The sequence below is a fragment of the Mustela lutreola genome, chromosome 10 (assembly GCF_030435805.1).
Source record: "Mustela lutreola isolate mMusLut2 chromosome 10, mMusLut2.pri, whole genome shotgun sequence".
Classification (NCBI taxonomy): Eukaryota; Metazoa; Chordata; class Mammalia; order Carnivora; family Mustelidae; genus Mustela; species Mustela lutreola.
Window position 1 is genome coordinate 34021887 of NC_081299.1, and position 21582 is coordinate 34043468.

A 21582-nucleotide genomic window follows, 5' to 3' on the forward strand; every position below is an offset into this window, starting at 1 on the left:
GGAGGGTGGCGCCTGAGTCGGCCGTGCCGGGAACAGGCGCTGGGGGCAGCCCGCGCCTCGCTGAGGTCCCCGCCCCGTCCCGGCCGGGCCGGCTCGCCTGTCAGTCACTAGGGCGGCGGCGGCGGCGGTAGCGGGGCCGGAGCCGGGCGGTGAGAAGAGCGCGGGCCAGGCCGAGCGGAGGGGACCTGCCACAGCCCCTCAACTCTACGGACTCTTCGCCCTAGACTCGCGAAGCTGCACCCCTGCGCCTCGTCGGACGCCTCCGTAACCCGCGAAGGGCTCTCTCCCTCGTCACCCCCTACCCCGTGACCTCCTCGTAGGACCCGAGAGCTCCCTCAGACGAGGGTGTTGTGGGTACAGACCAACGACCCTGTGACCTCTCACGGGCCAGGGGCTCGGTTTCCCCCACAGGCCTGCCTTCCCTATGACTCCTTCCTCAGAGATTCTGGGGACAGAGCCGTAACCCACCACCGGGACCCCCGCCTGCGAACTCTTCACTGACGGCTCCCTCTTCGGAGTCCCCCTCATTGGCTTCCTCTTAAGAGCACCCTTTTGGCCTCTGGCAAGCCCCCCATCCCCGACCGAGGTGGGGAGGCCTCGGCAGCCATGCCCGCCCTGGGCCCCCTGTCACCCCACCGCTTCCTGGGGACCCAAGCCGGGGTCTAGCAGGGGGCCAGCAGCCAAGGGGCTGGGGCAGGAGACAGGTCAGGGTCCACCTCCCTGCTGGGGAGGGAGCAAAAATGGAGCGGCGGGAGGAGCAGCCAGGGGCTACAGGGGCTGGAGCAGCACCAGCCTTGGACTTCACTGTGGAGAACGTGGAGAAGGTATGAGGGCCCTGGGGTGGGCGGTCCAGTGACAGAGCAGAAGTTTTGGGGACTGATACCAATGCCAGAGCCCAGGCTTGGGCTGGGTGCCTGCTGGGATGGTGCCCCCAGAGCACCTGGCATTTGCTGTCTCTCTGGGCAGGCGTGCACAGCAGTGTAGTGGTGTCCTAATGGTCTATTTTTGGCTTTCCTTAGACATGGGCTCTCTGTGGATACTCTAGGGTCTTGGGATGGTCCCTCCAGAGTGCTGATGGCCTAGACCTATAGCCACACTGGCTATTCTCCAGCTCCATGGGAACGGCATGAGCAGTGCAGTAAGAAACCAAGAACCCAGGAGACCTGCAGCTCAGTCTCCAGGAACCTTACAGATGCTGAGCCATCCTGGACGTGTTTTGTGACCCAGGGGCTCAGAAAATTACCTGAAACTAAAACAGTCTGGGTTGTTTTCACTTTCTTGAAGAAGGGTCCTTCTTGTATTGGATGGAGGCCAGACCAGTCCTGGGCAGGCGGGAAGGGCTGGCCCCCTTTGTTTTGTGCTGGGTTCAAGGGGTTCAGGCCTGCTGGCAGCCTCAGGGTCCTTTCCTTGCTCTCCTGCCCACACAGCTTCCTGCCATGGCCTTCCCAGGTTCTCCCACTGCCCAGGCCATCTTTTTTGAACTGCTTCTCTGGTTCTTTTCTGTGTTCTGCCCCGGAGGCCTGGGATGCAGAAATGCCTCCCCACTGTGATGTATGGGGAGATAGGGCTACCTTACTGGGAAGCGGGGAATGGTAACAGATATTCACTTCTTATTCTTGATCCCAAAAAGGGATCTTCTGCTTTTCTGTGCCTGCCTCAGCATCCTGGAGTGGTCAAAAAAGGGACAGTAGCTAGAACTTGCTGTCAGAAGTACAGATTGGGCTAAGACTACTTGAATGGAGCCTGCTTAGGGGGTCAGAGTCCTGACCTGGCTGTTCTACTCCCTGGGGCTGGGCGGTGTTGGCATGGTGGCGCACTCTTCCATGTGCTGCCAGGGAGACAAACCACTGTTTTCTTACTGTGTGAAGTCCCTATGGAATTGGGGCCCTGGGGATTTGGCTAGCTGAGAGCTCCAGACAAGGCATTTGCCAGGGCTGCTAGCCAAGACTTCTTGACCAGCTTTTTGGACCCTCACGTGTGCTCTCTGAGGGCTGTGCTCACCCTCCCTTCCAGTATGTCTCTGGCCTACGGCTGCCAGGCAAAATCTTAGCCCTGCTCAGATTTCACACTGGCTTTGGTGCCAGCATCTGGAGTGACCTAGGGATGATCCTGGGGGAGCTGAAGAGAAGTCTTGGAGTTGATGGGAGCAGCTGTGCCTGGGAGGGTCAGGGCCCCTCAGGCTATTCCATGTTCTACTCGGGCTTAGCTTCATCCCTGTGGAGCCATTCCTTCAACCTGGGCCTTGTCTTTTACCTCAGGTGTCTCCCTTTTGGGGAGCTCAACCTCCTCTTTCTGACTTCCTGTGGAGGTTCGCTCTCTGAACCCATAATGCTTTGCTATAAGGAGAAGAGAATATGGTAGAGCACGGGCAGAGTTCAGGCTCTCAAGATATCAGTAGAACCCTGGGCTCAGAAAACACTGTAGAGCCCTGGGCTCTTCCTGCTCAGCCCCTCAGAGAGAGCAGACTTGCAGGACCAAGTCATACCCTCTGTTCTGGGCTCTGGCAGGATCCAGAGTGCCCAGCACCTGCTCAGTCCTGTGCTGTCCTGCAGGCGCTGCACCAGCTCTACTACGATCCCAACATTGAGAACAAGAACCTGGCTCAGAAATGGCTGATGCAGGCCCAGGTCTCCCCACAGGCCTGGCACTTCAGCTGGCAGCTACTGCAGCCCGACAAGGTGCCTGAGATCCAGTACTTTGGGGCCAGTGCCCTGCACATCAAGATCTCTCGCTACTGGAGTGACATACCCACTGACCAGTATGAAAGTCTAAAGGCACAGCTCTTCACCCAGATCACCCACTTTGCTAGTGGCTCCAAGATTGTGCTGACTCGGCTCTGTGTGGCACTGGCCTCCCTGGCTCTCAGCATGATGCCTGACGCTTGGCCATGTGCCGTGGCAGATATGGTACGGCTCTTCCAGGCTGAGGACTCACCGGTGGATGGTCAGGGCCGCTGCCTGGCCCTGCTCGAGCTGCTGACAGTGCTGCCGGAGGAGTTCCAGACGAGCCGTCTTCCCCAGTATCGCAAAGGCCTGGTGCGGGCCAGCCTGGCAGTGGAGTGCGGGGCTGTCTTCCCGTTGCTAGAGCAGCTGCTACAGCAGCCCAGCTCACCCAGCTGTGTGCGTCAGAAGGTGCTCAAGTGCTTTTCCAGCTGGGTGCAGCTGGAGGTGCCATTGCAGGACTGTGAGGCGCTCATTCAGGCTGCCTTTGCTGCTCTGCAGGACTCAGAGCTCTTCGACAGCAGTGTGGAGGCCATTGTCAATGCCATCTCGCAGCCTGATGCCCAGAGGTGAGCTGGTCCCCATCTTCCCAGAGAAGGACAGCTTGCTTGGCCATCCATCCATCCATTCAGTAAACACTATTTGAGTGCCTACGGCATACGTGCTCTTATGCTGGTGATACACAAGGAAGCAAACAAGACGTGGTCCTTATGGTTCAGAGAGGGAGACAGACAACTAACTATCCAACAAATTATTCATTACAATATTTGACTCTTTCTTCTTTTTCTCTCCACCAATCAGTCGCCAAGTCTTAGCTGTTCTACTCTTGACCATATTGCAAATCTATTTTTTCCGTCTCCACTGCCACCACCCTAGTCCAAGCTGTCATCATCTCTCTCCCCAAATTACTGCAGAGCTTTTTCACTAGTCCCCTGGTTTTTACTCTTGTACCTTTTACTGCACACCCCGCAGCCAGAGTGGTCTTTTGAAAATGAGGATCCAGTTTGTCCTTTCTGCTCAGACCCCGTCAGTGGCTTTTTACAGTTCTTAGGATGAAGTTCAGAATCCTTAATGTGATTCACAAAGGTGCTGCACACTGTGGCTCATCTCTAGCCTCTTCTCATGCCACACTCCTTTCTTCACTCTCATATGATCTCTTCAGTTCCTTGACTGTCCCATGCTCCTTCTAGCCTCTAAACCATCCCATGTACTTGGCACATCATCTACTTCAACTGAAACTTCACTTTTTTGGGAAAGCCATCAGTGATTTTTAACACTAAGTTTGGTCTTCTTAATTATTTCATCTCAGAGCTCCTACTGTTTCTCCTTCTTAGCCTATAACGCAGTTTCATTGTAAATTACCGTGTGTCTCCCCATTGGTCTCTCAGCTCTGTGAGGATGGGCACTGTGTCATTTTATTTTGTCACACTGTGCCTGGCAGCATTTGGTAGCATTCAGCATTTTTTGAACAGATGAGAAGTAGGAGTTGCCTGAATGGTGAGAGGTGGGAGCGGGGTGGGGGAGGTCAGGGGAGGAGTGAGTGTTCCAGACTTCAGAAACACAGCAGGGGCAAAGGCCTGTGGTGGGCAGCACCGTAGTACCCACAGGGGCCTGAAAGAAGGTGAGTGTAGTGAGCTGTTTGTGCAGATGTTTGTCAGGCACCTGTTTGGTGTCTTGGGCCCTCTGCTGGGCACCCGGTGCACAGAGATGAATGGGTTGACTTCAGCAAGCCAGGAGCTCACAGTCTAACAGACCTACCTAAAGGGGCAAGGATGGTCAATGAGATGAATGCCATAATGCAGAAAGCAGGGTTGGGGGTACTGTGAGAGCCCAGAGGAGGCATTTAACCCTATCTTAGGGTTGTGGAAAGCTTCCCAAAGGAGGTGTGCTTTAAAGAGCCTGAGCAATGAAAATGTGTTGAGAGAGCCTGGTGAGTGGGGGTGATTAAACAGCAGGGTTTAAGGGCCAGTTGGAGGTCTGATCCCTGATCATGCAAGACCTTGTCAGCTAGGTTTAAGATTTTGGTCTTCATCCTGAGGAGGATGTAAAGATATTAAAGGATTTCAAGCAGAGAAAATGGCATAATGAGATTTTTAGTATAGGTTGGATTGGACAGGGCAAGACTGGAGACACTAACAACACTATAGAGATAGGGCTTTTAGGGAGCCTGAGTGGCTCAGTCCGTTAAGTATCTAACTCTTGATCTCAGCTCAGGTCGTGATCTCAGGGTTGTGAGTTCAAGCCCCAAGTTGGGCTCCACACTGGGCATGAAGCCTACTTAAAAAATTAAAAAATAAAAAAATTTAAAAAAAAGAGGAAGAAGAAGGAGAGAGATGGGCTTTAGAAACGCTTAACAGAGTTGGAGGGGAAAACACCCAAAGAGAGCATCAGAGAGTGGTTAATGGCTCCAGCCTTGGCATTAGTCACGTCTGAGTTTGAATCTCAGATGGTCCGCTTGCTAGATCTGAGACCTTGGGTAAGTCATTTTTAAGCCTCAGTTTCCTCATCAGTAAAATGGGTGTGATTGTATCAACCACACAGAGTTGTAAAGGCTTAAACAGGATAATATGTACAGGGCTCCTGATGCTCTATAAAGAATATTTTGGTATGAGGATCAAAGAAGAGAAGGTCTGTGAAAGGTCTCTTGTGGTTCCTGTACACCCCATAAATGGTACTTGCCACCATTTATGGTATTTGTTACTGCATTCGTAGTTAGTCTGTCTTTCCTGTGGTTTCCCAGGTTTTCCAACTCAAGGTGGGTGCTGAGTCCCAGGGCTAGCCTTCCTCAGCAGCCTGTAGCTCAAGTGCCAGCTGGGCTCGGACAGTTAGTGGCTAAGGGGAATTGCCCGGGGCCACTGCATGGGTGATATGGGGTGTCCTTGGATACACCCAGGTTTACCCACCCAGCCAGTCTCAAGGGCTTTGGCAGGTAATTGATGCCTCTTCTCCTCTGAACGAATGAGCGAACAAGAAGCCAGTGAGGGAACCCTCAGCCTCCTGAGCGCCCATTGGCTGCAGCCCCCGTGGTTGCTTAGCAACTCTCCCCATTTTCTCAGCTCTCCTCCCAGAGCTCTAATTGCAGGTCTGGGCTGAGCTCAGTGTGAGTGGCAGCCAGCAAGTTCTAGCAGCCCTGCCCCGGCAGCTTGAGCTGACCAGTGGGAACTAGGCCTCTTAAACCCAGTCTCAGCCATGGCCTTAAAGATATCCTCTCTATCTCCCTCCCCGAAATCTACAAGCCTCCAGAAGCCTCAGACTTGTTCTTCTGCCTACTCACAGTTCTCAGGAATAGGTGCCCAGGTGGTAGGAAATCTAAACTAGTGTTTTCCCTGTTGGTGGGCTGCACCCAGCCTGGTGTCAGAGTTTAGGCCTTGCTCTGTTAGTCTAGTTTCCAGGACTCTGTCTTGAGAAAGTCACCTGTGGTTTTGACTCTTGGGTCATCTGGCCACTGTTATCCCCAGGTGTCCTGACGTTGGCTGTCCCCTTAACTGAGCTTGCACTCAGGTCCCCTTTCCCACTCTTCTAGAAGCTGCTTGGCTCTCTCTGCCTTGATTTTCTTTTTCCTGAAAATGCGTTTTTAATCCTAGAAAAGCTTTTCATTGGGGGCTGGGGGAAGAGAGAAGGTGAAATTAGACAGACTCTTGGCGGCTCTTATCAGTTCAAATTTGAGATATGGACTGAGATTTGCATAGATCATTTGGAGAAATTCAGGCTGGGCCCTGAAAGAGCTGTCCTGCTGCAGTAGAAGCAGCTGCCCCAGCCTGGCATTTGTTTCTAAGTTACTGTATGACCTTGAGTAATACTCGGAGCCCTTCTGGACCATATTGTCCGTGATTGAGCCTATTATGCAACTCAAATATGACAAATCAAGAACCCAGTGAAGACTGAGTACCTGCTGGGTACATCAACTTCAGCAGGTGTGAGAGAGCCTTGGTAGGGATGCTTGGGGATAAAGCACTACCTCCTGCCCCCATCTCAGCTGCTGGGAAACTTGCAGGCCAGAGCTTTGGCCCTCCCCCTGCTCTTTGTGCCAGAGTCTGGCCTGAAGGTACCCATTGTCTGGTGGTGCAGCCTGTGTCAGGGTCATGAGACTGAAGCTATCCCAGCTGTCTCCAAGCTGCACCCTCTAGGGCTGTCTCTGGGTTGGGGGTATCCTCGCATGGGCACCTTGTCCCACCAGAATGGGGATTTGGAGAAAGCCAATATCTTGGGCTGGTTGCCTCTTGTTGTTATGAGACTACCTGCCTGCCTTGCAGCCTGCTTAGGGCGAATACAGATAGAACTCCTCTGGTACATCAGTCCCCCTTCCTCTCCATAGATTGCTCTGGTGACACTATGATTGGTAGCAGAGGGTCTCAAGCATCTGATCCCCCAACCTGCCGAGAGTATCATTTCCTCTGATTAGTCTGATTTCCACAGAGCAGGCTGCTGGAGAGGGGTCCAGTGAGTGGAGCTAGTGTTCTCTGTCTCTTTTGTATACTGTGCTTCCCCTGCTCCCCCTTTAAGATCATTGTGCCTCAGGACTCTGACTTGGACCCTTTTTTCTCTCATTCAGTGCTCATCTGCTCCCATAGCTTCAATTATCAGTTGTTTGCCCATGACTGTCTCCTGCTCCAGCTTCTCTCTTGGGCTTCAGGTTTTCATATCCAACTCTTTGGACACTTCTGTTTGCAGATCTCACCAGGTACCTCTGATTCAACATGCCTAATGCTGAACTTACCACCTTCTGGCCTTCCATTAAATTTAGTACTATCCCCCTCCACCCACTTCTCCTGACCTCAGTAAACAGCTCCACCATCTTAGTAGTTGTCTCGTAACCTGAGAGCTGTCCTTAACTCTTCCCCATTGTTGTATCCAGTCAGTCATCAAGTCCTGACCATTTTGCCTCTTAGCTGTCTTCCAGTTCATCCTCTACTGCTCTCCCTTCATACTGCCACCAGAGTACAAAGGAGTTCGGATTTGGTGGCAGGGAGTGGAGTGGACAGTGGGGATTGATGCTGTCGGTGTCTCCTGAAATCTTGATCAGGGCTCCTGAGCCTGTATTAACTCCTCTGTTTCCTATCCTTGTTCAGTCTCCCTTAACACTGTCTATATTAGTTTCCTAGAGGGGCCGTAATAAAGTACCACTTTAAATAAAGTACACTGGGTAGCTTTAAACAACAGAAATTTACTGTCTCACTGTTGCGGAGGTTTGAAGTCCAAAGTCAAAGTGTTGGCTTCCTCTGAAAATCTATAGGGAAGCCCTTCCTAACCTCTACCTAGCTTCTGGCGGTTTGCTGGCAGTCTTGTTCCTTGGCTTGCGGTTGCATGACTCCAATCTTTACCTTTGTCATCACATGTCATTCTCCCTGTAAGTCTGTCTTCATGTGGTTGCCTTCTTTTAGGGATACCCGTTGTAGAGCTCTCCCTACTCTATGACCTCATCTGCACTGACCCTGTTTCCAAATAAGATTACATTCTGAGATATTAGAGATTAAGACTTCAGCATACTTTCTGAGGGGAGGATACAATTCAGCCCATAACAGTCTGCCCTCTAATCCCCAAAATTTATGTCCTTCCCACATGCAAAATATGTGCATCTCATTTCAACTTCACCAGACGTCTTAACCCATGCCAGCATCAAATGTAAGTCTAATTAGAGAACATAATTCAACCCATTCAACACTGACCTTCTTATACTTTCTTCCCAGAGTTCTCCTGGAGGTAGGCTCCTGAGCTGAGGTTTTCCCCAACATGGGCAGCATTAAAGCTACCTTGTAGGCCCTGATCTCTTTTTCACTTTGGGTTTAATGTAGGGGAGGGGACTTGCTGGAAGACAGAGAGAATGTGCGTCTCTATCAAAGCTGGTGGGGGATGGGCAGGCAGCTCTGATGGGTCTCCTTAACTTCTTGCCTCCAGGTATGTGAACACACTTCTGAAACTCATCCCGCTGGTGCTGGGACTGCAAGATCAACTGAGACAGGCAGTTCAGAATGGGGATATGGAGACCTCCCATGGCATCTGTCGCATTGCTGTGGCCCTGGGCGAGAACCACTCCCGGTAAGGAGTGGGGCAGCTGCGGGTGGGGGGTGAGGAGTGGGGAATAGCAGGGCCCTCTAAGAGGTGGAGTTATGAAGCCCTACTGGGGGAGGTGGAATGACCTTATTATACGTCCTCCTTCCAAGGGCCTTGTTGGATCAAGTGGAGCACTGGCAGAGTTTCCTGGCCCTTGTCAACATGATTATGTTCTGTACTGGCATCCCTGGCCACTACCCTGTCAACGAGACCACCAGTTCCCTGACCCTCACCTTCTGGTACACGCTGCAGGTGTGTCTGTGTGACCTCCAGTAGGATTGAGCTGTAATTATAGAAGGCAGATCATGGACTTACGGGCCTGGTGCCTAGGTGGCTAACTTCCTTCCCTGGCTCTCTCAGGATGACATTCTGTCCTTCGAGGCAGAGAAGCAGGCTGTATACCAGCAGGTGTACCGGCCAGTCTACTTCCAGCTAGTGGATGTGCTTCTGCACAAGGCCCAGTTCCCTTCTGACGAGGAATACGGATTCTGGTCCTCAGATGAGAAGGAACAGTTCCGGATTTACAGGTGATGGTAGCAGGCAGTCCTACCTCTAAATAGAGTCCTGAACTGATGAAGGCAATAAGGAGAGGAACCCGAGACCAGCCTTCCTGAAACCTGGGGCTCCTTTCTCTATTCTCTAGGCACTTTTGCAGGGTTATGAGGGAATTGGTGGAGGTGGGCTTCTGGACTTGGGGGCAGGATTGGGCAGTGTATAAGGTCTTCATCTGCTTCTTAGGGTGGACATCTCAGATACGCTCATGTATGTGTATGAGATGCTGGGGGCCGAGCTGCTCAGCAACCTCTATGACAAGCTGGGCCGTTTGCTCACCAGCTCAGAGGAGCCCTACTCCTGGCAGGTACCTCCCAAACCTGATTCCCTCAGCCCTCCCAGAACTGTCATAATCTCCTCCTCAGCCAAGCCAGTGGCACCCTCTTTCCTCAGCACACAGAGGCCCTGCTCTATGGCTTCCAATCCATCGCAGAGACCATCGATGTCAATTATTCTGATGTGGTGCCTGGGCTCATTGGCCTCATTCCACGGATCAGCATCAGCAACGTGCAGCTGGCGGATACTGTCATGTTCACCATTGGTGAGACCTGGCACACACCCATGAGCACATTTCCAGAGCCACAGGCACCCATCCCTAGCCACAGTCAGCCTGCTGGTTCCTGTCCAGAATGGGAGAGACACACATGCCCACACACACAGTCAGCATTGCACCCAACAGACTGTCCTGGCACATCTAGGGGTCCTTCCTACAGTGTTCTGAGCTGCAATTCAGTCAGGCTTGTTTGCTTTCAATGGAACAGCACTGCTAGGCCTCTTCTGAGTAACTCCTTCCTGCTTCTCAGCTATAAAGCTCCTGTTTGAGGATGTGCATGCATATTTCCCTATTCAGTACTAAGACTGTAACTTGATCCTGCCAGAAGTTCTGTGTGCCTCACAGGAACATGGTACAAAGCCAGCCTGGCCTGCCTCCAATATCTTCCCCTCTTCCTTCTTCCCCCAGGAGCTCTGTCTGAATGGCTGGCTGACCACCCTGTCATGATCAACAGTGTTCTGCCCCTTGTACTGCATGCTCTAGGCAATCCTGAGCTCTCTGTCTCTTCTGTGTCCACCCTCAAGAAGATCTGCCGAGAATGCAAGTATGACCTGCCACCCTATGCTGCTAACATTGTGGCTGTCTCCCAGGTATGCAGGGGCCTGGGTGGGGCTGGGTCTCATGGCCCATTGCACTCCACTGATCCCATATTCCTTCTGTTTATCTCCAGGATGTGTTGATGAAACAGATCCACAAGGTGAGCCCAGAAGTTTCTAGGGGTCCTTGGGGATATTGTGGAAATCTGTGGAAATCCTCTTCTGCCCTTTCCTACCCCTTGTCTTTTGTTCCTGTTCTTGGAACCTTCCCCCAAGAGGTTCATTCCTCCTACCCATGGCCAGATATGTCCAGGATTGACTTTCTGTGTTCTGCCCCACAGACGAGCCAGTGCATGTGGCTGATGCAGGCACTGGGCTTCCTGCTGTCAGCCCTGCAGGTGGAGGAGATCCTTAAGAACCTGCACTCACTTATCTCGCCCTACATCCAGCAGCTGGAGAAGCTAGCAGAGGAGATAGTGAGTGAGCTGTGTGTGTGTGTGTGTGTGTGTGTGTGTGTGTACACACGGGTAGCCAGAGGGCAGGGATGGGCTTCCCTTTGTGTGGGCTGTGGCTGCTGGTGGGTGGGGTTGGAGTTGGCAGTCAGGGCTGGGATCAGGAGCCAAACTGAGGCTGGGAGATCCAGAGCTTGGTTTGATTCTCCCCATAGCCTAATCCTTCCAACAAGCTGGCCATTGTCCACATCTTGGGCCTTCTCTCCAACCTCTTCACCACACTGGATGTCAGTCATCATGAGGACGATCATGAAGGCCCTGAGCTCCGGAAGCTGCCAGTGCCACAGGGACCCAACCCCGTGGGTGATGTTGCCATTGTCCCCTTGACCATACACCCTGTGGGAATGTCATTGTTTCTCCCCAACTTTATGGGTAATATTGTCATTGTTCCCTTGGCCCCATGAGGCATGATGCATTTGGTCCTCTGACCCTGTGAATGACCTTATCATTGCCCTTCACTCTATAGAGAGTGATGTCATTGCCTCATCCAACCCTGTGGGCGATGTTGTCTTTGTCCTCAACCCAACTGGGGTGATGTCATTGTGGTTCCTTCGCCCCATGGGGGACACTGGCATTATCCTTCAACCTCCTAAGTGATGTAATTATGGACCCCTGTTTAACTCCCAACTTCTACTTCACTATTCACTGTTCCCTGTGGGCACTGGGGATACCTACATGCTCTACATGTATACATGTAATCAGATTGTTGCAAAGCAGTGTGACAAGTACCATGGTAAGCTTAGGCACATGGAGGTTGGGTGACCACTTATAAGCTGTTTGATCAGCTTTCCATTCAAAACCATGAATGTCAGACTCTCTGGCTTGCTCATCTCATAGAGCTGTGCTGGGTACCATATGTGAAAGTACTTTGCATACTATAAAGTTCTGAATAAATGTGGGAGACTGCTTGGGTCATTGTTCCCAGGGTTTCTCCTGGAGAAAAGGAAATCACAGTATCCTGGCTCCTCTCCTCAACTCCTCACCTTAGTTTCAGTTTCCCTTTTGGCTCTAGATCAAACTTGGGCCAGCATCCTCCAACAGAGCCCCTTCTCCTTCCATGATAGTCATTGTCCTGCCTTCCCTCACCTCCCAGGACCTCAATCTGCTCTCTGCTCCTCCATAAACTGCCATATATATGTATACCTTGGGGCTCTCCACCCTAGGCCTGTTTGGGTGACATAGCTTCTCCACTTCTTCAGGGGCTAGCCCTTAGGCTTTGGCACTAACAGGATTTTTCTGAGCAGAAATGGATAGAGATTTTTTTTTTTTTTTTAAAGTTACAAAGCTTTGGTAATTTTCTGAGGCCCTCATAATATCCCTGCTTTGCACTTTGAGGCTTCCTCTAAAATGATCCTTAGAATTCAGGATATTCTCTTTCATTCATGGGGGATTCAGTGATCTAGCCCTTCCCCCAAGGTCCCATTCACTGAGTCCTCAATGTCTAATCTGGGGTAATAGAGTTGAACTTCCAGCTTGCTTTGTATTACCTTGTCCATCTTGGGTGGGCGAGAGTGTGGTGGGGGCACCTCACTTCTTCCTGTGTCTTCAGGTGGTTGTGGTGTTGCAGCAGGTCTTCCAGCTTATCCAGAAGGTGCTGAGCAAATGGCTGAATGATGCCCAGGTGGTGGAGGTGAGCCCCTGTCCTTGCTGTCTACTTACATGGTGACTGTGCTTAGATATGGAGCAGGAGGAAAGTGTTGCTGCCCCATCTCAGTGAGGTGAATCTTGCACTACAGGTACAAGGAATTTTTTGGGAAGACATTCAGAACTTCCCAGTATCACAAAGTACTTGACCAAAGAACTATGATGTTGGTGCTGAGTGACAGTCAGGGGTCCGCTTTGTAATCAGAGACCTGCCTTTGGTCCCTTTTCAATTTAGGATTTTCTTGCTATTGCTGCTCTCTGAGAGGAAATGGTGGAGATGTAAGTAGCAAGACTTGAGTTGCAAAGTTCTATTCTCTGCCCCTTTGAGAAGGGCCTTTTTGACTCCTGCCTTTTGGGGTGAGGGTCAGACTTGTTTACCTTCCTGACATGCAGGGTCAGGATAGGCTTATAGGTAAGGGTCCCTCCTTAGGCCTCCTCTGTGCAGGGCTTTAGTTCTGTTCCAGCTGATTGTGAACTGCTAACCAGGGCCCCTTTACTTTCTGGTTTCTTTCTTTCTTTCTTAAAATATATTTGATGTTTAACATTGTTTAAATTTAAGTGTACAGCATGTGAATTTGGTATATTTCTGTGTTATAATGTGATTGCCATTGTATGATAATTGGCACCCCATCACATCCCATAATTATAGTTTCTTTTTAGTGGTTGGAGTAATTAAGATCTAGTCTCTTGGCAAGTTTGATGATCATAATATTGTCTATTTCATGGGCCCCTTTGCTTCCTTCCCAAGGCGGTATGCGCTATCTTTGAGAAGTCCGTTAAGACCCTGCTGGATGACTTTGCCCCCATGGTGCCACAGCTGTGTGAGATGCTGGGTCGGATGTACAGCACCATCCCCCAGGCCTCTGCTCTTGACCTCACTCGACAGGTGGGCCTTCTGACTGAGGCAGCAGTATTCTAGATTTCATCTGACCTTGGGATGGGGTGGATGGGTGGAATGGGGTGAATGGGTGCCCTGGCAGGGGTCCTGACCTGCATTCCGGGGATGCTGGCCAGTTCTTGTGAGACAGGGCCTCAACTGACCAGCATTCCCTGCTTTGTTGTAGCTGGTCCACATCTTTGCTCATGAACCTGCCCACTTTCCCCCAATTGAGGCCCTCTTCCTGCTCGTCACCTCCGTCACACTCACTCTCTTCCAGCAAGGTAGGTCCTGACCAGGGTCTCTGCTGCTGCCGCCACTGCCACTGCCTCTGCTTCCCTGACTGGGGAGCCAAAGCTGCCCACTCTGTTCTCCTCTATCCCCTGAGTTGCACATGGGACTTGATGGGAAACTTACAGGATCAAGCACAGCACAATTGTCACCCTACAAATAGCTGACATCTTAGGTTGAAGTGGATAAGAGAGTGAATGATGTCTTCTACTGGCCTGCTGGGCTCAGGGCCGATCTTGATGTGTGGGAAGGTGGGGCCAGAGCTCTGAGGGACTTGGGGCACTAGGCTGGCTCCTTTTCTATGGGATATAATGAAAAGGGGAAAGAACATGGGCTTTGGAGTCAGATAGACCTAGATTCTAAGCTCATCACCACCAACTAGTTGTGTGACCTTGGGCAAGTCACTTACCTTTGTTTTGTGGAGCCTTCGTTTCCATGTCCATGGAGTGGAGATTTCATGTACTCGATAGGGTTGTTATAGATATGAAAGTAGTGTCTTTTGGTCCCCTGACTTTGGGTTTTTTGCACAGGAAGTACTCAGGGAGTGTTGGTTCCTTTCCCTACACTCTAGGTCGAAACCCTTTGGCTGTGGCCCCAGCGCTTTATTCTCTGTGGCCCTCTGCCTGAGAGAGCTGGGAGCAGGGGGCTCCATGCTTCCCCTGCTGTCTACCCCAGGCTTCTAACTTGGAAAAGAAATGGTGCTGCTCTGCTAGCCTCATGAGTCTTGCCTGGATTTGTGGTCATAGGCTGGGCGCTCACCAGGGCTTTCCTCTGGAGCCAGAGTGCTCTCTGCTTATATGGTCAATGTGTGGTCCCATGATGCTGGCCTCTGCTCCAGTGGGCTGTGGGTAGGTACGAAGTGGGCAGAAACTTGAGCCAGAAACCAGGTGTGGCCATCCTTAACTCCACCTCTCCCACCCCTCATGTCTAGTCGGGGGCAAGTCTGGGTGGTCCTGGACCCTGATTATCCCATAGTTTGCCTACCTCTCCCCTCCCTCCATGACCACACCTCAGTGTGGGGTGTCTGGATCACCTCAGCAGTCCTCTAACTGCTTTCCCTGACATCTGCCCTTCTCCCCAGGCCCCTCTTTGCACCCTGCAGTTATAATGTTCTTTAGGAAACACACATCTGAATAATTTTCCTCCCCGGCTGGAAACCCTTTTTGTCGTTCTCCATTGCCTCAGGTTCTCCTCCCACTCCCACCCACATGATGCAGCTCCTGCTTACTCCTCAGTGTCTTCTGCCAGCGTCCCCGACATGCCAGCAGTCCAGCCACACCGACTTCTCCCTTCCTGTCCCATTGATCCTCTGACTGGAATGCCCTGTGCCCTTTACTGGGTGAGCGCCCCTCCTCCAAGCCTTGCCCACGCATCGGTCCTCAGAGGCTTCTTTGGGGCAGAATTGGGTGTTTCCGGACTTTGGGCTGGAACTACATCATGTACACACTGCTGACATGGCACCAGTCCTACTCAGTAATCTGCTTTTGTGTATTCATCTCTCTCCCTAGACTAAGCCCCTCAAGGGCAGGGTTGAGGCTCTTTTCTCTGCCTCCTCAGTGCCCAGAACAAGGCCAGAGTAGAGTAGGTATCAGACGCTGTTGAAGAGAGGAGGGTGAGGTCTCCCTGCCCTTGGAGCTTTTCTTCCCCACTGTCTGGGGCCTACTGCTAGCAGGGCATCTGCTGAATATCAAACATGCTGTCCACAGGGGGACCCAGGCATGGGGCACATTGAGCCTCACTTTCCAGGACTTGAGTAACTCGGAGCTCAGGTGTGAAGGAGATGGGCTTTCTCAGTGGCTCCTTGTAACCTGGAGAGGGAGGCAGGAAAGAGCTCATGGTCTGCTTTATGGTTGGGGAAACTGGGCATTTGTGGCTTGCACAAGATCACACAGCTCCTTAGTGGTGTTTCAGGCAGATGCTTGTGCGGTGCCTCCTCCTCAGAGTGGAGCAGCCCAAGCAGCCCTCTAGGCACATGCCTCGCCCTTACCACAGGTGTCAACAGCATTGGAAGCAGACTAGTGTCCAACGGCAATCAGATTTGTTGGCCTTATTGGTTGTCTTGCAGGAAAGAATGGCCCTCTTACCTGTTACACTTCCCAGTCTTGCCATTCCTTTCTCAGCTTCTGCCTTCCCACTGCACCATGAGGTGACATGTTGACTGGTTTCCCTCTTACTTCGTGTGTCCAGATGGTGGGAGCTGGTGGTTTAGCCCTTAGCCTGGCCCTCTGCTGAGTCGGTGTCCATGTGGAGGGATTTTGTTGGGTGGGGCTCTCATTTTGGGCCTCATGATACAGTTTCTTCCCCAGACCCTGTCAGTTGCTTGGCCAGCCATCTCCACAGCATATTGGGCCCTGCCCTAGCCAAGGAGAAGTCCTCTGGTTTAAGTAGACCCAGGAGATTCCTTTCCTTGGCCAGACACAGAGCTCTAAGGCCACGGAAGTGAGAGGGCACCTGCTCAGGCCCTGATACCCTCACCTTTCCGGGGCCTTTGGCCAGGCATTCATGGGAGTTACCAAGGACTGACCTCCCACCAACCCTGCCCTCCTCTTTGATGGCGAGTGTGGGGTGGTATGTGCTAGGAGGCAGTGTAGGGCCACCCCAGCCAGCCAGAGGCTGAAGCAAGAGTGTGGGGGTTGTTTGTTCAGCTCTGTGGAGTCCAACATTGCTCCAGCACCAAAGGATCACTCGGGGGACTGGCCTGAGGAGGAGTGGGGAGTAGGTGGAAGGCCCCTTGGGAGGGAGCTGGGGCAGGCCCGTCCTTCACTTTGCCGTCTCTTTCTGTTGGGCTTCTCCCAGTTCATGGTTTTTGTATGTTTTGTTTCTTTATCTTGCTTCCTGCTGCTCATGTGCCCCCACGCTGTCTCCCTGCAGGCTCTCAGTCCCACATAACTATATGAGGTTGAGTTGCTGTTTGTATAATTTTTTCTTAAGTTCCATCTTTATTATATTTTAGGGCCCAGGGATCATCCTGATATTGTTGATTCATTTATGCAACTCCTGGCACAGGTGTGTTTTAGTTTTATTCATTCACGTTCTGTTCTCTCTCTTTCTCTTTCTCTTATGTTGAAATTCAATTTAAGCCTATTTTTAGCTTTCTGTTGACAAATTTTTTTTCTGTTCAGTTGAATAGAGTTTCTTCATCTGTTTCCGTGGAAGTTGACAACCCAACATCCTCCTTTAGTGCCCCTTTGCCTCAACTAGCTCATTCTTCCACCAAGACCAGGGAGAGGCGATCCTGAAGGGAGGGAGCTGGGCTGGCCTGGGTGGGGGAGGGGGAGTAACTGTGCCCAGCAGCTCCTGTGCAGCTGTGATGCCTGAGAAGTTCAGGGGTAAGATTGGAGTTAAAGGGCCTGGGGTTCATTGTCCCCGTGCTCCTGCCGGGAACTGCCTGCCTCAGTGCCCCCAGCCTGCTCTGGAGAGGTGGCCAGGAGGAGCTCTAAAGGGAGGGGCTAAAGATGAATGTGCTCGGGACAAAGTCCTGAGTCCTGAGTCAGGCTGGCAGATGGGTTTGCTGCTGCTGGGAGGTGGGGTGCTGGCTCCATTGTGAGACTGCGTTGGGATGTGTTTGTGTTTGGTGTGTGTTTAAGTGTGTTGGACCTTATTTGTGTGTTTTGACTTTGGAAACAGAAATCATGGAGCTGCTCTAAATAGAGCAGCTATTGTGTTGGGATAAATGTGTACTTGAGTGTGGGCGTATGCACTGATGGATGTTGTATATTGATGTGCATTAGGCATTGATGGGTTTTGGACAGTGATATGTGTTGGAGGTATGTGTGTTGGGCTGTGGGAGTGTGTGTTTTAATGGAGGAGTGTATGTAGTGGTATCAGTAGGTCTGTATTAGGGGATGTAGGTTGTGGAAGATACATGTGTTGAGCTATGGGGACATGGGGTTAGTGTGGGGTTGATGGGGAGGTTCCTGTGGGTTGGGGTAATGATGTTTCTTTGCTTAATCATTCCACAAATATTTATTGAGTGTGTAATACACATCTGGTACTCTGCCAGATGCTGAGGATGTAATGGTAAGCAAAAGCAGGCACAGTTCTTACTCTCTTAGAACTCAAGTCTAGTAGAGGGGGTGGGGCGCAGTGGGAATGGGAAACAGGGAGTGTGTTCTGGGCCTAGATGGATGTGTGTGGGTATCTATGAGGGTGCATCCTTGGGGGTGAGGCACTTATATGTGTGTTTGTGGATGGGTGTGTCGGGAGAGTACATATGCTAGAGGACTGGGTAGCTTGAAGGTGTGGGCATATGGACATGGCTGGGGGATGTGGGGAGGTTTGGGGGTGTGAATATGTAGCAGGGTGTGTTGCAAATGTAGGGAAGTCCGTATAAGGGATGTGATAGAGTTGTGTTTGAGGGTAAGTAGGGTGTTCCCAGAGAAGGTACGTGAGAGTGTGTTTGTACATGAATGAACCTAGGGTAGTGAAATGTATGTGATGGGATGGGGGGTTAGGCATCTACATGGTATGCGTTGGGGGGCTGCTGAAGAGCAGCAGTGTTTGATGACTGCTGGAGCTGTGCAGAGTATCTCCTGTGACCTGAGGATGTGCCTGCCATTCGTGTCCTGGTGCCACTTGGGATGGGCTCTCTGGCCATCCTTCCATTCCCCCCACATGGCAGCACTGACTCCTGGGCTGGGTGTGGCTGAGAAGGGCCTGGACACAGGGTGTCCTGGTTGAATGGTGGGGCCATTGGCTCCAAGGCTCCTACCCTACTTTTCCTATTTCTAAGCTGGAGGGTGTTTGAGGAATGCAGGTGGGATGTGGGGAGGGGTGCTTTTGGACTGGGCTTCACATCCAGCTGCCATCTCTTCCTGCTGTCCTGTTAACAAATCCAGGGGGTTTTGACTGCCTCCAAATCAAAACAGTCACTGCTGGCTACCTGGAACCTGCAGGAGATCTGACCTTGATGGAGGGGAGAATAAATGTTTGCTCAGGGAGTGACTTGGGACCCAAGCTTTCTGTATTGTGACAACCCCCCCCCCCAACCTCTCACACACACCAGTGCATTCAAGTACACGTACATGTACATAGTATCCCCTGGCTGCTCCCTTCCTGACTTACTGAACTGTGGGATGGGGTGGGTCCCCCAGAGATGGCTGGGTGGCTGATTTTGGCAGCCTGTAACCTATGGTGCGTGAAGTTGGGGCCTGGGGTGGCAGGTGAGTGGGGGGCAAGGGGGGTTGGTCCTTGCAGCTGGTTGGGGCTGGGCTTACCAGCTCCACCTCCTGCAGGCTCTGAAGCGGAAGCCAGATTTGTTCCTGTGTGAACGATTGGATGTCAAAGCTGTGTTCCAGTGTGGTAAGTGGGGCCAGGTGGACAGGAGGGCCTGGGGCCCCTTCAGGAGGATCTTTAGGCCCTATCTGATCTGCCTCTGCCTCTCCTGCAGCTGTGCTGGCCCTCAAGTTCCCCGAGGCACCTACTGTCAAGGCCTCCTGTGGCTTCTTTGTGAGTCCCATGCTCAGTCCTGACCCCCACCACCCTGTACCCAGCCCTGTTCAGGACTCCAGAGGGTAGGGATGTGGTGTGCCAGTCTTGTCCCCAGGGAGAGTGGGGAAAGAGCTGAGGCTGACAGGCCTCTCCATCCTCTGTAGACAGAGCTGCTGCCTCGGTGTGGGGAAGTAGAACCCGTGGGGAAAGTGGTTCAAGAGGATGGCCGTATGCTGCTCATAGCAGTGCTGGAGGTGAGATGGAGCCAGTGTTTGAGGGGGGTGGGGTGCCCCTCACTGCCAAGGCAGCTGCCCTTCTGGGAAGCTGGGGCCTTTGGTTCCCTAAACTCTCTGACTCTGTTTCTTCATCAGTTAAATGGCTGACAGTTGTTAGGGTTGCTGTGAGGATCAGCCAGCTCTCAGAAAACAGTATTCACTTGTCATGTGCAGTTTGGCTGAGGAACTGTTTGGGAGTGGGTGGGATGTGGCTAGGCACCCTTGCCACAAAAGGTGCAAGGCCCTAGTGTGCTGAAAACCCATCTCCCTCAGGCCATTGGGGGCCAGGCCTCCCGCAGCCTCATGGACTGCTTTGCCGACATCCTATTTGCTCTGAACAAACACTGCTTCAGCCTCCTGAGCATGTGGATCAAGGAGGCCCTGCAGCCACCCGGTTTTCCCTCTGCCCGCCTCAGCCCTGAACAGAAGGACACCTTCAGCCAGCAGATCCTTCGGTGAGCAGAGCTGGCGGGGCCTGGGCTTGGGTCCAGAGGAGAGGGCGGCAGTGGTGGATGGTACTAACCTCATCTCCCTTCCCTTCTTCAGTGAGCGAGTGAACAAGAGGCGGGTGAAGGAGATGGTGAAGGAATTCACACTGCTGTGCCGGGGGCTTCATGGCACAGATTATACAGCTGACTACTGAGGGGCGCCCCGTCCCACCTACGCCTCCTCACCCCTCCCTGTCCCCAAAGAGTAAACCTGGATCTTCATTGCATTGCTGTCTCGGCTTCCTTTCCTCTGCCACCACCACCTAACTGGGCGAAGGCCTGGGGGAAGAATGAGGGAATGTTTGGATCCAGGGATGTTTGTAGGGAGTTGTGGGGCCAACTTCTAGCTCCTAGAGCAGAAGGGATCCACTGTAGCAAAGCCTCGTAGGCTGGAGCCGTTCATAATATTGCCATTGCCTTTGGGTTGGAATGGTCCTGCAGTAATGTGACCAACCTCCCCCCGACCCACACTGCCACCCATTAAATTAGTCCCAGCATTCGTGCATGCATACATTTATTAAATCAACAATGCTGAGCACTAGCCCCCTAGTTCTGCCTTGCTTTGTTCTCTCTGAACAAAGGCTAATCTACTCCATAGCCACCATGTTAAGCTGGGAGAATGGGACCAGTGAAGAAAGGCTGCATGGAGGAATTTTTATTTCTTTTTTTTTTGTTTAGGATTTTATTTATTAAAAAGAAAAAAAAAGATTTTATTTGTCAGAGAGAGAGAGAGCATGAGCATACACAAGCAGGGGCAGTGGCAGGCAGAGGGAGAAGCAGGCTCCCCACTGAGCAAGGAGCCCAACATAGGACTCAATCCCAGGACCCTGAGATCATGACCTGAGTCAAAGGTAGACTCAGCCACCTAGGTGTCCCTCGACTTTCATTTCTGATGGAAATGGATGGTTTCCTAGATAGAGCACTTGGGGCTTTTGGCTGAAGTGAGGTGGGGCAGGGTCCAGCTTGAAGGGAGGAAATGGAGAGTGGTTTTCAATTCCAGGATAGGTTTCTTGTATGGGGTTATGGAGGCCAAACTTGCACATGGTTGAGGAAAGATATATAAAGTGGGGCTGAGCATGTGTGGTAGGAAGCATGGCAGCCCGCAGGGGAAGAGGAATGCATAACCTGGAGCTGTCTTCATACCCAGAGCGCTCCACCTCTGTGGTACCTGACCAGCTCCTGATGGTCAAGGCTCAGTCAGGACCAAGGACAGCTCCTGGATGGCTGTTGATCCTTAGCAGGGTTCTGCCCCTTTCCGTCTCCACCGACCTTGTCTCTTAGATATCCAGCCTTCTCCTCAGTAAGATCTTAAGAGGAGGGTTCGGATCTCCCCATTTCCATTCCTGAACCTTGTGTCTCCTCGGAGGTGATAGGAGAACTAGTTACTCCCGTGTTTGTCTCACTCCTTCCCCTGTTTTTTACCCATCTTTGCACAAGAATGGAGGCACATCCTCATTCATTCTCTTTCCATGCCAGCTAGCATCAGTCCCTGTTTCATATGCCATCTCGAGACCCTTCTTCAGTCCCATTTTAACTCTTGATTTCTCACTTCTCCTGAAGCATGTAGAGATGTTTCTTTCTTTCTTTCTTTCTTTTTTTTTTTTTAAGATTTTATTTGTTTATTTGTCAGAGAGCACAAGCAGGGGAGCAGCA

General features: G+C 51.8%; 1 protein-coding gene across 3 annotated transcripts; it reads left to right on the plus strand.

Annotated features, from left to right (window-relative positions):
- Positions 1 to 20156, plus strand: IPO13 (importin 13). 3 transcript variants are annotated; one of them, XM_059136279.1, is made up of 20 exons: positions 6 to 824; positions 2553 to 3289; positions 8616 to 8756; positions 8882 to 9023; positions 9132 to 9298; positions 9510 to 9630; positions 9717 to 9864; positions 10285 to 10466; positions 10547 to 10573; positions 10754 to 10888; positions 11080 to 11223; positions 12474 to 12554; positions 13317 to 13454; positions 13633 to 13729; positions 16690 to 16742; positions 18971 to 19037; positions 19126 to 19184; positions 19331 to 19420; positions 19715 to 19896; positions 19988 to 20156. In XM_059136279.1, the coding sequence occupies exons 1-20, from the start codon at positions 741 to 743 to the stop codon at positions 20082 to 20084; spliced, it is 2892 nt and encodes a 963-aa protein (XP_058992262.1). In that variant the 5' UTR covers positions 6 to 740; the 3' UTR covers positions 20085 to 20156. The 3 variants fall into 3 exon arrangements, 2 of the variants coding, with proteins under 2 accessions (XP_058992263.1, XP_058992262.1); XR_009345122.1 differs by lacking the exons at positions 16690 to 16742; positions 19715 to 19896; positions 19988 to 20156 and having other exon boundaries at positions 3 to 824; positions 19331 to 19411; XM_059136280.1 differs by lacking the exons at positions 16690 to 16742; positions 18971 to 19037; positions 19126 to 19184; ... (1 more) ...; positions 19715 to 19896; positions 19988 to 20156 and adding an exon at positions 14922 to 15064 and having other exon boundaries at positions 1 to 824.
- Positions 20157 to 21582: the final 1426 nt, after the last annotated feature.